The sequence below is a fragment of the Zonotrichia albicollis genome, chromosome 31 (genome assembly GCF_047830755.1).
Source record: "Zonotrichia albicollis isolate bZonAlb1 chromosome 31, bZonAlb1.hap1, whole genome shotgun sequence".
Taxonomy (NCBI): domain Eukaryota; kingdom Metazoa; phylum Chordata; class Aves; order Passeriformes; family Passerellidae; genus Zonotrichia; species Zonotrichia albicollis.
In genome coordinates, this window is record NC_133849.1 from 4,415,700 (window position 1) to 4,429,612 (window position 13,913).

Genomic DNA, 13,913 nt, shown 5'->3' on the forward strand with positions numbered 1-13,913 from the left:
ACAGAGCGAAGCAGGCTCCAGCTGCGGAATACAAAGAAAAGAAACTTTATTAATTTACAATATATAAAAGAAACACACAGAAAGAATGAAAACCTTCCAGACATTCCTCCTCCCCCCAACCAAATTCCCAATACATCACAGTAAGGCAAAACCTTGGACTCGCAATTCAGTTGCCACCCCTCAGGACACCAACTGTCAGTCCATCACCACTCCTCAGATAATCAACTCTCAGTTCATCAAGGAGAGAGGAGTCCCTCTTGTGCCATAGGCTTCCCCAAGAAACACGGTTGAAACCTCTTGTGTTTCCGTGTCACACATGGCACCGCCCGGAGATCATTTCCCATGGTGACATCTTCCTTCCATGCCCAGTGCTCTCACCACTGCACACGCACCAGAGCTGCTTCTGGGGTTCCCCTTTTAAGGATGCTTTGCCCAGTTCCAAAAATGAACACAGTCTCTCACTTTTGGGACACCTGTCCCTCCCAAAATCACCCCCTGGGGCCGAGGGGTCTCAAGAACAAAGATCTTCTTCCTCACTGAAGGCAGAGGGCACCACCACCCTCCTCATCCATCTCCGTTCATGCCGCTCCTTCACATCACATCCCTGCACTCTCTTGGCTCCAAGCCATTGCCTCCCCCTAAATGCAGTCTCTCTGTCACAGGAAAAATGGTTCTGTCCATGGCTATACAAGAAAAGTCCAGCCAAAGGCCACTCCATCATCTCCTCCTGTCTAGGATTCTTCTCAGCTTCTTCTGACATCTTTCACTTGTACGGACTTTGATCACACTTGCCCATTTTCTCTTATTTCACCCCTTTCTCTCTTCTCATTCAGCTCCAGGAGGATCAGCATTTGTAAGGTTTCCATCATCCAAGAAAAGGGTTAAAATCTCGGGCTCTGCCTGCCCAGAACTCCCACGCTGGCCCTGCCGGGCACCTTCTCTCTGCACCCCTTCTCCTTCTCGGCTGTGCTGCCAGCACAAGATGGCAAATTTCAAGGCGGCACAGGCACAGACACGGCTCTCTCTCTCTCTGTGGCAGCTGCCCGATGCCTCTCAGTGCTCCTCCACCCTTCCATCCTGCAGGGGCCTTCACCTCCCTTCTCTGTCCAATGCCCGGCTCCCCTCACCCGGCCGCATGGCTTCCCCTCCCGCACCCAGCCCGCAGCCGGGCAGGGCAGCTCTGAACCTTTCACCCACAGAGCAAGAGACCTTCCCCTGGGAGTTCTCTACTTTTAACCCCCTGTGTGTTCAGAGGTGATTCCTTGTCCTCAGGGGCCACACCAGGCACCAATATTCAAATCTGAGCACTGATTGGTTTGACCACAGCATCCCAAAATCTCACTTCCTTTTCAAACCAGGACAGCGGGACAAAGGGATCCGAACAGAAAATCCTGAACGAGCTCAGTAACCCAAAAACAGGGGCAAAATCTGAAATAAGCGGCTCTGATTGGCTGGTCCAGCACAGCTCGCGTCTCTCCATCCCCACCCCCACCTGCCCAGCGCCTCAAGGTTCCCCCTCCCCAAAAAACCCCCAGCCCGGGGCTGCAGCGTCCCGGAAAGGCCTCAGCCAATGGGACCCCAGGCAGCAGGCGCCTTAGCCAATGAGAGCTCTGAACGTTGGATTGCCTCCTCGGTTGCCGGGCAGAGCCCGTGGCCGGTCGCTGCCCAGAAGCGGCGGCAGCCAATGAGAGCGCGCGGCGCTGCCGAGCCCGCCCTGCTCCGGACTGGCGCTCCCAGCGCAGCGCGGCTGCTTTGGGGCTGCTGCTCCCTGCCCGGCCCCGGCCATGGGGCGAGGGGCGGCAGCTGGGGCCCTGCTGGTGGCACTGGTGGTGCTGGGAGCCCCCCCGGCTGCGGGCGCGGAGCTCTCGGGTGAGCGGGGGGCGGGAGGCGCTGAGACAGGGGGGGGAGAAGGGGGAAAAGGGGGCGAAGGGGGGAGCCTGGAAAGGAGGGGGAGGAGGAGGGGTCCCCCCAAAGGGAGAGCGGGAGGGGCTGAGGGGTGGGGGGAGGGGAGGCAGGGGTGGGAGAGGGTGGAGAAGAGGGGAAAAGGGGAGGGGGGACCTCAAAACTGAGCCCGAGGGGGCTGAGGATTGTGGGATTTGTGGGAAAATGGGGAAATGGGACCTCAAAAGTGATTTGGGAGTGGCTGGATGTGGGAAAGGAGAGGATGTGGAAGGGGAAATGGGGGAAGGGCGGCAAAGAGGAAGCCACAGCGCGCGCAGGAGTGTCCCATGGCGGCCGTGGGGCACAGGGACTGCGGAGTGGGGATCCGGTGTGGCTCCCGAAGCTCTGGTGGTGCTGCTGGAGGGTGCTGGGGGGCACCCCCTGAGCTGTGGCCTGCTGTCACAGGGGTGTTCCAGTTTTTGGCAATGTCCGTGTTTCACTTCATTAACGGCACGCAGAAGATGAGGTTCGTGCAGAGGTACATCTACAACCGGGAGCAGTTCGTGATGTTCGACAGCGACGTGGGGCACTAAGTGGGGTTCACCCGCTATGGGGAGGGGTGGGCCAGTGACTGGAACAGCAACCCGGCCACACTGGAGTACGCACGGTCTGTGGTGGACATGGTTTGTCCGTAACAACTACAAGGAGGTTCGCCCGTTTAGCACCGAGCGCCGAGGTGAGCGCGGGGCAGAGCGTGTCCCCTCGGGCCCTGCCCTGCCAATGACCCTGGAGCCCCACAAAACATCCCCGGGTATCGCCCCAGAGCCCTCAGCCCTCTTTGTGCTCATCCCCGGGGCCTCCAGTCCCTGTCACTGACCACCATGGCTCCCCCAGTCCATCCCAGTCCCTCTCAGCGCCACCCCGCGCGTCCATTTCAGCCACGCGTAAAGCTGACGCTTCTCATCTAATCAGAACGCGACCCTTTGATGACTCATCTGTTGCCAGGTAGACCCGCAGCGCCGAGTGCCCCGCGCTGGACTCGGCCTCCCAGTGCCGCGCACTTCATCCCCAGTTCCTCCCAGCGCCACCAGGGTCCCTCCCATTCCCTCGCAGCCCATTCCCAGTCTGTTCTCACTTCATTCCCAGTTCACTCTCAGACCTCTAGCCTTTCTCTCAGTGCCACCCATTCCCTCCCATCTCTCTCAGTGCCACCCCAACCCATCTCAGTCCATCCCCAGTCCCTCACCAGCCCACGCCAGCACTTCCCTCTCTCTCCCAGAGCCCCCCAGCTGATCCCAGTGTGTCTCCGCTCTCTCTCTCGCTCTCTCTCCCAGTGCCCCCCAGCGTGTCCATCTCGCTGGTGCCCCCCTCGAGCTCCCAGTCCGGCCCCGGCCGCCTGCTCTGCTCCGTGATGGATTTCTACCCTGCTGCCATCCAGGTGAGGTGGTTCCAGGGCCAGCAGGAGCTCTCGGAGCACGTGGTGGCCACCGACGTGGTCCCCAACGGGGACTGGACCTACCAGCTGCTGGTGCTGCTGGAAACCCCCCCCCGGCGCGGGCTCAGCTACAGCTGCCAGGTGGAGCACGTCAGCCTGGAGCAGCCCCTGAGGCGGCACTGGGGTACGGGGGAGCCCCTGGGGGCGCTGGCAGAGCGACTCGGCAAGTACTGGGAGGCACTGGGAGGGAGCTGGAGAGAGCCGGGCTGGGACTGGGAGAGGGGCTGGGGGCTGGGCAAGGGCTGGGCAGGGGTTTGGGGGATGCTGGGGAGGGTGAAATGGGCTGGGTGGGGATCCTGGTGGGCACTGTGAGGGAGTTTGGGGGCGCTGGGTGTGACTGGGAGGGATCGCAGCGAGCCCCGAGGGGCTGGAAGAAGATCGGCGATGGCAAAGTGGGGCTCGCCATGAGCTCAGTTGTGCTGGGCACAGCCTGGGAGGGCTCTGGCTGAGTCCTGCTGGGGCTGCCAAGGGACTGCGAGAGGCTTTGGGGGTCCTGGGGCACAGGGAGAGTGCTGTGGGATGCTGAGAGGGACGGGAGGGGCTTTGGTTGCTCCTGGGCAGGACAAAAAGGGATCGGGGGGAGGTTTCAGGGGGCCCTGGCTGGGCTGAGGGCCACAGGGAGGGCTCTGGGAGGGGCTTGGGGTGTCGGTGAGAGGTTTTGGGGGTGCTGAGCCCTGCGGACACCCCAGAGATGCCGCTGGACGCCGCCCGCAGCAAGATGCTGATGGGCATCGGGGGCTTCATCTTGGGCTTCGTCTTCCTGGCGCTGGGGCTCGGCTTCTCCCTGCGCAAGAAGGTCAGGGCCGGTGCCGGGGGTGGCATCCCCGCCGTGGCGGAGCGTGTGCACTCCCGCCGGGGCCCCAGCCCGGTGTCACCCCCTTTTCTGTGCCCACAGAGCTCCTGAGCCGGCGGCGGCCGCAGCCCCTCCCCATGGGCCGGGACCCCCCGCTCCGCTGATTTTGGTGGGGGGAGGGGGTTTGTGTCTCCCCCAGCCCTGCTGGCACTCTCAAGAGAACTTGCTAATGCTTGATATGAAGTTCAGAGTTATATACTAGCACAGTACAGAATATGGAAAATATGAAAGCTACAATGTAAGCCATCATTCTTATGGTCTAGATCACCACATGGCCATGGTTGCATTGTGGTCATGTCTTGGTCACAATTATCTCATGCTCGTGGTCATCTCATGATCACAGTCCTGGCATGGTCACATTCATGGTCATCTGACTGTAATGGTTATCTTATGATCATGGTTGTGTCATGGTCACGGTCATCTCATGATTGTCTCATGCTCAGCTCATGGCCAAATCATTTCATGGCCATCTCATGGCTGTGGTTGTGCCATGTCATGGTCACAGCCATTTCCTGATCACCATTTTTGATGGTCATGGTCATCTCCTGGCCATATCACAGTCACCTCATGCTCACACGGCCTCAGTGTGTTGTTGTCATCTCTCGCTCACAATCATCTCATGCTCATGGTCATTTCACAGTCATGGTTATATCGTTGTAATGATCATCCTGTGGTCCTAGTCATTTCATGATCATGGTCATCTCGTAGTCAGGGTCATCTCAGCCATATCATGATCATTTCCTGATCACCATAATTTCATGGTCATGATCATATGGTCATGTTCACAGTCATGGTCATAGTTCTGTCAAGTTCATACCATGGTCATGGTCATCATATGGTCATGGTCATCTCAAGGTCATTGTTGTGTCCTGGTCATTGCATGGTCATGGTCATTTCATGATCATCTTGTGGCCATCACATGCTCACTATCATGTCATGGTCTTGATGCTGTCATGGTTGTGGTTATCTCACAGTCATGGTCATCACATGGTCATGGTCATGGTCATCTCAGAATCACCTCATGGTCACAATGGTCTCGTGGCCATGGTTGTGTTGTGGTCATCTCATGGTCATCTCTTGGTCACAATCATCTCATGCTCATGGTTGTCTCATTTTTATGGTCATCTCATGTGACCATCATCATGGCCATGGTCATCTCTTGCTCATCTCATGGTCTTTATGATCCCATGGCCATGGTTAAGTCATGGTCACCTCATGACCTTGCTCACCTCATGGCTGTGTCATGGTCATGAAATGCTCAGAGTCATGAAATGGTCATGGTCATCTTGTGGTTAGCTCATGGCCACAGTCATGTTATGGTCATGGTCATAGTCATGTCATGGTCATGGGCATTTCCTAAGCACCACTGTAATGGTCATCTCATAATCATGTCATTGTCACTTCATGGTCATTTCATGGCCACAATCACGTCAGGGTCACCTCAAGGCCACAGTTGTGCCATGGCCAACCCACAGTCATCTCTTGGTCAAAATCATCTCATGGTCAGGATTGTGGTTGTGTCATGGTCATGGTCACAGTCATGGTCATCCCATGGTCATGGTCATCTCAGGGTTGTGTCACTCATGGTCATTCTCACGGCCATCTCATGCTCGTGTCATGGCCGTGGTCATGGCCAGGGAACCTCTCTGAGATCCTGAGCCCTGATTTTTGGGACACTCAAGGACCTCTGGGGACAACAAGGCCTGGCCTGACCCCTCCCCCCATCCCACTGCCCCTCCAGGAGCCCAATGTGGCCAAACCCTCCCATGGACACCTCAGACATGGGACATGGAGTGGGAAATGAATCCCAGGGGATGGAGCCAGGTGTGGCTGGCAAGTCCCCATCCTGCTCCTGGTGTCCCAGTCCAGCTCCTGATGTCCCCATCCCAGTTCCTGGTGGTCCCATCCTGCTCCTGGCTGCCCCTATCCCAGCTCCTGGTGTCCTCATTCCTGCTCCCAGTGTCTCCTTCTCTGTCCCAGTGACCCCATTCCCATTCCTGGCTCCCAGAGATGAACTGCCAGACACTGCAGGAGGGAATCTGGATTTATTGCCCCAAGCAGGATTTATTGCCCAAAGCAGGATCATTTCACACCAGAAGTGAAGAATTATGAATATTTGTGGTTCTTGCCTTTAAAACACTGGAATATCGGAAACCGATTTGTCAGGAAAAGTTATGAGGTGAGTGGGAGCAGCAGGATCAGCTCCGGTGGCAGCTCTCAGATTTCCTGAGAAGAGGGAAGGGGCTGGATCCAGCTCCGTGGATTGCTCAGGCAGTGATTCCTGACAGGATGAGAGAGGGTCACAGTGTCACCCTGTCCCTGTCCCCATTCCACAGGATGGACCTGGCTGGAGCCCATGGAGAACAGGAGCTGCTCCAGAATCCCATGTGATCCCACCCCAATCCTGCTGCAATCCTGCTCCATCCATCCCACCCGATCCTACTCCATCCATTCTGCCCCAGCCCTGCTCCATCCATCCCACCCCCATTCCGCCCCATCCATCCTGCCCCAATCCTTCTCTGGAACCCCAACCTGATCCTGCTCCATTCCATCCCACCTGATTCTTGTCTGGAATCCACCCCTGATCCCACTTCATCCCTCCCACACCAATCCTGCTCCATCCATCCCTCCTGAGCCCACTCCATAATCCAGCCCAAATCCCACTCTACAATTCCACCTGATCCCACTCTCGATCCTGCTCTGATCCAGAATCCCTCCTTGATCCCAGTCCATCCATCCTGCCCCGATCCCTCTCTGGAATCCCACCCTGATCCTGCTCCATACCTGTGGTCTAGATGCTGGTTCCCATGTCCCTTCCTGCAGAAAAAGAAGAACCGTGAGATTCCAGCACGGATCACACACCAGGATTAACCCCAGGATCCATCCTGGGATCCGCACAGAGGGGATCTAGAGCTGGATCTGCCATTGGAACTCACCGGCTGCCGGTATCCATTCCTGTCCCTCCTCCCTGTGGAAACAAAGTGGGATCAGCGTCAGTGGCACAGGATTCCCAGAACGGTGCCGGGTGGATCTGTGTCCCTTCCCAACCCCTATCCCGCGTGTTACCGGATTGGAGCTTCCAGATGCCGAATCCGATGAGGATGGCAGCGATGACGGACACAGCGACCACCACGGGGAGATTCCCGCCAGATGTCAGCTCTGGGAAATGCGGGACAGTGAGGAGGGTGAGGAAAATCCCCATTTGGGAATTCCAAATTCCGGATTCCCACATTCCCAGCCTCACCCCAAGTGAAGATCCCGGGCTCCGGCATTCCAGGATGCTCCACCCTGCACCGGTACTGCTCCCGCTCCTCCGGCAGCGCCTCGATCCTGGCCCAGGTGTGGAAGGTGCCATCGCTGTTGGGAACGACCCCGCCCCACTCCGTCTCCTGATCCAAGGTTTCACCCCCCTTCATCCAGTTGACTGCAATGGTGTTGGGGTAGAATCCGTACGCGTGGCAGGACAGGATCAGGGTCCCGTGTTCCTCTCTTCCGGACACGTGGACATCGGGGGCTCTGGAATGGGATAATGGTGGTAGACATCCATGGAATTCCCATTGGAATGGGACTGGGGCGAGTTCTACCCATGGAATTCCCACAGGAATGAGATGGAGATGAGATCTGCCCTTGAAATTCCATGGGAATGGGATGGAGAGGAGATCTACCCTTGGAATTCCCACAGGAATTCCCATGTTCCCAAGTTCTCTATTCTCAAATCCCTCAGAGGAATTCCGTTCCCACCTTTGCGCTCCAGCTCCTTCTGCCCGTATCTGATGTATTTCCGGAGCGATTCCGGGCATTCATGCTTCAGGTAATTCAGGTGCCTCTCAGCCTCGGTCCCTTCCTGTTCCCAGCGCCTCCTGGTGATCTCAGCAGCGCTGTCGGCCGGCACGAATCTCCCGGATTCCAGGTCAAAGGAGATGAAATCCCGCCCATCGTAGCCAATCTGGTGGGACCCATGGATGCTCCCGTCAGACAGGAGGTCACAGCCAGAAAGCCACTGTATGGTGTGGAGACCTGGGGGGATCGTACCCACAGAGACCCATGGAATTGTGTCCCAGCCCCACAGAGCCCCATTCCAGCCCTATTGAGCCCCAGAGTCTGATGGAGACCCACAGAGCCTCATTCCAGTCCCTTGGAGCCCCATGGATCCACATCCCAACCCCATGGATCCCAACCCAGCCCCACAGATCTCCCACCTCCATGGATCGATTCCCAACCCATGGATCATGAGATATTCTATCCCAGCCTAATGAACTCTCATTTCACCCCCTTGGAGCCCTGTAAGTCCCCACCTGAAACCTATAGATCCCATTCCAGCCCCATGGATCCCCATCCCAACCCTATGGATCCCAACCCAGCCTCACAGATCCCATCCCAGTCCCATTGATCCCATCCCAGCTCCACAGATCCATATCCCAGCCCATGGATCACAAAATATCCCATCCCAACCTAATGGATCCCCATTTTCAGTCCCTTGGAGTCCTGTGAATCCACATCTGAGATCTATAGATCCCATTCCAGCTCCATGGATCTTCACCCCAGCTCTACAGTTCCCATTCGAGCCCCACAGATCCCATCCCAGCCCCATGGATCCCAACCTGTCCCCATAGATCCCATCTCAGCCCCATGAATCCCCATTCCAGCCCCATGGATCCCCATCTCAGCCCCACAGGTCCTCCCACTCACCCCTGCTCTGGTTGTACCGCTCCCGCAGTATCTCCAGGCCCCTGGCAGCTACGTGCTGGTTCCCCACATCGATCTGGGTTCCCCACTCCCAATATTCTGGCTCGACTCCATCCTTTATCCACTGCGTCAGCGGCTCCAGCTGGCCCCGCTCGCTGTCGTAGCGCTCAAAGGGGATCCCATCCACAAACCCCATTTGCATGTACTGGGAGATCCCCGGACTGGGCTCTGACACCCCCACATCCAGGAAACGCAGGGAGTGGAGAACTAGGGGGACACGGAGATATGGGGGGGTTGAGGGGATCATGGATCAATGAAAGGGGAACTTGGAGAGCTGGGAAGGGGCTTGGGGATTCTGGGGCCAAGGAAAGGGTGTGCAGGGTGGGAGAGGTGGGACGGACAGGAAGGGGCCTGCAGGGCGTCCTGGTGTCCAGGAATGGGGGCTCAGGGGGTTCCAGGGTTACGGAAGGGGAGAGGAGGTGCAGGGACTGGGAGAGTGGGATGGGGGTTCCAGGGGATCCCTGTGCCAAGAAAAGGGGGTCCAGGGATCCCCAGTGCCAAGGAAAGGGGTCACAGGGTGGAGAGAGCTGGGAATGGGAGGCTCAGGGGTCCTTGATGCAGAGGAAAGGGGAGTTGGGAGCTGAGAAAAGCAGGAATGGGGGTCCAGGGGGTCTCAGGGTCAAGGAAAAGGGGGGGACTGGGGAAGGCAGGATGGATGAGAAACGGGGTGCAGGGGAGGATTGGTACTGGATAAGGGAGTGCAGGGGGGTCCTGGTACCCAGAAGTGAAAATTCAGGACCCCCACGAACCTCCCCCCAGCAGGACACAGGGGGTGGAGAACTGGGGAGACGCAGAGATTGGGGGGTCTGGGGGTGTCCAAGAGTCAGGAAGCGTCACTGGGAGAGCCTGGAAGGGTCCAAGGTCCAATGAAGGGACTGAGAGAGGTGGGATGGGGGATCCAGGGGGTCCCTGTGCCCACCAAAGGGGGTCCAGGGGTCCCCGGTGTTGAGGGAAATGGGGTCTGGGAGCTGGGAAAGGCAGAAATGGGGCTCCAGGGGGTCCCTGGTCACGGGAAGGGGGGTCTGGGGCTCGGAGAGGCGGGCAGATCCCGGGGACGCAGCTTGGGAGACGGAAAAGAGAAAGAGACCGAGGGAACGCGGTGGGGAGGGGACGGGGGAAACGGGGAATTCCAGGGAGTTCATCTGGATCCCCCCTGCGACCCCCTGAGACCCCAGGCTCCCTCTGGGACCCCGTTTCGGGAAGCGGTGGGAGTGGAAAACGGAGGGGACACGGAAAGTTGGGAATTCTGGGAGGTCCAAAGACCAAGGAAAAGGTCCAAAGGGTCTGGGGTCTGGGAAGGGCGGGATGCCCGAAAAGGGGGGCAGGGACGTCCCAGAACACTGACGGGGATGCAGGGGGATCCCGGTGCCCAAAAATGGAGATTCAGGGGTGTCCCAGTGCCCAGGAATGGTAGTTCAGGGGGGTCCTGGTGCCAGATGAGGGGGTACAGGGAGGTGCCGGTGCTGAAGAAGGGGATTGAGGGGGCTTACAGCACCCAAAATCGGGCTATGGGGGTTCCCGTGCCCGGTAATAGAAGTTCAGGAGGGTCTCGGTGCCCGATCATGGAAATTCAGAGGGTTCCTGGTTTCGGGGTTCCCACTCACCTTTGGTCGCGCCCCCCGGGTCCCCCAGGAACCCCCAGAGCAGCCCCAGACCCAGCGCTGGAGCCATGGCGCTGCTCGGCTGCGGCCCCGTCCACAGACCTGACCCCGCCCCAGCCATGGCCGTGCTCCTAGAGCAGCATCCGGCCCTGCCATTGGCCCCGCTATTTCCTGTCCACCAATGGTAGCCCGATCTGTCAGTGATGTCACCGGTCGCCGGGCAGATCCTGGTCTCGCAAGTTGGGACGCGGAAGCGAAAGGGACCCAGGAGGGCGGGGTGGGGAGGGGACGGGGGAATTGCAGAGAATCCCTCTGGATCCCCGCTGAGCCCTCGGAGAAGCACCTGGGACCCCCTTAAGAAAGCGCCGGGAGTGGAGAACTGAGAGGACAGGGAAATTTGGGGACATCTGGGGGTGCAAAGGTGAAGGAAAAGGGCGGGTCTGGGGTCTGGGAAGGGCGGGAGGGGCAGGGAGGGGTGCAGGGAGTCCCAGAGCACTGACGGGGCTGCGGGAACTCTCGGGGATTCGCCTGGGACCCTCCAGGGCCGCTCCCTACGAAACCCCCGGGCCGGGCTGTGCTGAACTCCCGGCCCTGCGCTCAAACTCTGCCCGGACCCCGCTGGGCTCGGCCCAAAGCCGGGAAAGCACCGCGAGCAGCGGAGCCAATTTTTCCTGCGGGTGCGGGTCCCACCCCCGGCGGAGCAGGGCTGGGCGCTGGGACCCGAGCCCTGATTCCCAATATCCTCCTCTCTCTCTCCCTCTGCTGTTCTCTCCCTTTCCTTTGGGGGATCACAAATCCCAGAGCGGCCGCAGAGCCCCGTGCTCAGGCCGGGTTTCCCAGCAAAGGGAGGCTGGGGCTGAGGTGCCCCGGGCTGGCTGGGAATGGGGCCCCGAGGGTCCCCGGGGTCATAGAAACGGGGGATCCAGGGGCTGGGAGAGGAGGATACCCGGGAAAGGGGGTGCAGGGGGGTGTTGGTGCAGGATAAGGGGGTGCTGGGGGATCCCAGTGCCCGGGAATGGGGTGGGGGTGGGGGAAGGATCTGGGAAATCTGGGAATCTGGCAGCAGCTGCTGGGGAGGGACTGGGACAGACTGGGATGGACAGGAACAGACTGTGAAAAGAACTCAGTGGGAGCAGAACTAGGGCACCAGGGACCATACTGGGATATACTGGGGCCAGCACTGAGGGCTACTGGGAGCATGCAGGGGACAATTGAGATATACTGGGAGGGACTGAGAATGGCTTGGATCATCCTGGGACTGACTGGAATCATACTGTGAGTGATCAGATCTGTGGTAGGCATGAAGAGGAGAAATGGAATAATGCAGGGAGCAACTGGGATCATACTGGGAGCAGCTGGCCCATGCTGGGGTCATACTGGGATTATACTGGGACTGATGGGGTGACACTTGGAGTGACTGGCATAGTACTGGGAGTGTCTGGGAGTAACTGGGATCATACTGGAGGTGACTGGACTTATACTGGGAGCAACTGGGACCACAGCAGGGGTAAATGGCATTGTGTAAGGTGTGACTGGGGCCACACTGGGCTCTTACTGAGAGGGACTGAGAGTGAAACGAACCACACAGGGCATGACTGGGAGCCACTGGGACCGTGTTGGGGGCAACTGGGATCCTACCGTGAGTGATTTGGAACATATTGGGAGTGACCGGGACAGGTGAGGCGGCGGCGGAGCTCGGAGGCGGCCGCAGCGCAGGTGGGAGCCGCGCTGGGTTGTGCGGGGGCTCGGGGCTGGCTGCGGGCCTCGGGGGCGGCAGGGGGCTCGGGCGGGTTCGTTGTGCCGTGTCCGGCCCGTGTTGCCGCTGGCGTGAGGGCGCTGCGGGAGCGGCTGCCCGCGGTCTCCTTGCGGCCGCTGCCTCGGCAGGAGCCGCTGCCGGAGCAGCACTGGCTCGGCCCGGTTGCTGTGGCTGGGACAGAGGGGGCTGCCCCATGCCTGGGGCTGTGCGGGGAAATTGCCGTGGCCGGAGGTTTCTGTGCCCAGAGGAGACAGAGGAGTCCTGTAAAAGTGACTTTATTGCTGGGCAGAGGGAGAGGCCTTGGGGCATTTGCCGTGCGCTCTCTGCCATTGTTGTAGTTCGCAGCCTCCTTTGTATCCTCGTTTTCCCGGCTCATCTCCCTCTCCCTTTGCCGACGGGCTGAGGTACTTGGAAGGTTCAGACCTCCCGATCCGCCAACTGCATGTCCTCGTTAATGTGCATCCCCACTTTTGTATAACAGCCGGTATTCACGGCTTAGTTAAGTCTTTGTTCTTCTGGAATTTCTGGAATTCAGCGGGACTTTGTGTGAGCAGCAGTCCCTTTTAATTAGTAACATTTATTGCAGCTGGTGGTTTCGCCCAGTTACTTCCTTATCTGCAAATCCCAGGTGACTCGGTCCCCTGCTGAATGAGCTGCACTCTCAAGGTGTGGATCATGGTAAAAAGATGAGAGTTGCTGTAGCACATCAGAGGAGAAACAGCATTCGTTTAACCCATGGTCTGCCAGGGAGCCACAAAACCGCGTCCAATTCCCATTCTTTCTGCGTTTCAATCCATACATGAGTTGCTTAATTTTTCCGTTGTTTTTGGTTTGGTTTTTTTTGTTTTCACCACTTTTCCTTTGTCATGTATTTGCCAACAGCAGTTTGAATCATTTAATTTTCCACAAACTCCTCCTTTTTCTGCTAACAGCTGATCTGATCCCATCCCATGGTTAAGTGTTGTGTTCCTCATTTCAGTGGATTGGTCAGCAGGAAGGTCAGGAGCTGGAGCTGTCTGGTTGGTTATTATTGCAAGGACAGCTTGTAATCTAATGATGCCATTGAAATGAGAAATGGGTTCTGTGGATCCTGATATGAATTGGTTCGGGTTCCCAGGGCCTGGTCCATGGTGTTGTAGGATTTGTTCTGCTGGCCGTTCATCTTTTCCCCGATTTTGGCCACTCTCTCCAGCCAGAGCTGCATCAGTTGACTGCTTTTGTCTAACAAAATCATCAAATACTTGGATTCCCAACTGATTTCCCTGAATTTTTGGTAGCAAAAACCCCCACTGCTCTTTTATACCCTATATAACATAGACAGTGCCAGCACATGTTGGAGTGGGCAGAGGGATGATTCCCCCTAATTATTTATGGTGTAGGTTTCCCAACATTCTCCATGTGCTGTTTCCCTTTGCAGCTTCACCCGTTTGTGTTGCAGGGTCAGATATCCTCCCCCTGGGCTCTGCCTTGAGCTGTGCAAATTCCATCAGTGCCAGCAGGCAGAGCTTGGGGTGAGGGGCAGAGGGAATCAGCCCAATTCCTGCCCCGGGCAAGAGACCCAGGTGCATTGTCTACACTTTG

At 58.0% G+C, this 13,913-nt stretch overlaps 2 protein-coding genes and 1 pseudogene across 2 annotated transcripts in view; 2 read left to right on the forward strand and 1 right to left on the reverse strand.

Annotated features, from left to right (window-relative positions):
* The first annotated feature begins 1,670 nt into the window (after positions 1–1,670).
* Positions 1,671–4,280, forward strand: LOC141725780 (class II histocompatibility antigen, B-L beta chain-like; annotated as a pseudogene).
* A 1,873-nt stretch (positions 4,281–6,153) lies between these two features.
* On the reverse strand, positions 6,154–10,687 carry LOC102068490 (class I histocompatibility antigen, F10 alpha chain). The gene is made up of 8 exons (XM_074530064.1): positions 10,580–10,687; positions 8,919–9,182; positions 7,971–8,246; positions 7,474–7,743; positions 7,296–7,388; positions 7,166–7,197; positions 7,014–7,046; positions 6,154–6,510 (listed from the first exon to the last, which is right to left on the reverse strand). Exons 1-8 carry the CDS (start codon positions 10,644–10,646, stop codon positions 6,361–6,363), a joined length of 1,185 nt encoding a protein of 394 aa, XP_074386165.1. The 5' UTR covers positions 10,647–10,687; the 3' UTR covers positions 6,154–6,360.
* The window catches only part of LOC141725878 (uncharacterized), a 135,199-nt gene continuing 130,941 nt past the window's right edge, over positions 9,656–13,913 (forward strand). The window contains exon 1 of the mRNA XM_074530040.1: positions 9,656–10,997. The gene's annotated coding sequence lies outside the window, so the exon portion shown is untranslated. The remainder of the gene's footprint in view (positions 10,998–13,913) is intronic.

What these genes read in the sequence shown, in the direction of transcription:
- LOC102068490 (XM_074530064.1), bottom strand. Translation starts at nt 10,646, where the DNA reads ATGGCTCCAGCGCTGGGTCTGGGGCTGCTCTGGGGGTTCCTGGGGGAC. An exon ending in CCCGGGGGGCGCGACCAAAG is followed by an intron (nt 9,183 to 10,579) that starts GTGAGTGGGAAC and finishes GTGTCCCCCTAG; the next exon opens with TTCTCCACTCCCTGCGTTTC. An exon ending in GCCCGGGATCTTCACTTGGG is followed by an intron (nt 7,389 to 7,473) that starts GTGAGGCTGGGA and finishes CGCATTTCCCAG; the next exon opens with AGCTGACATCTGGCGGGAAT.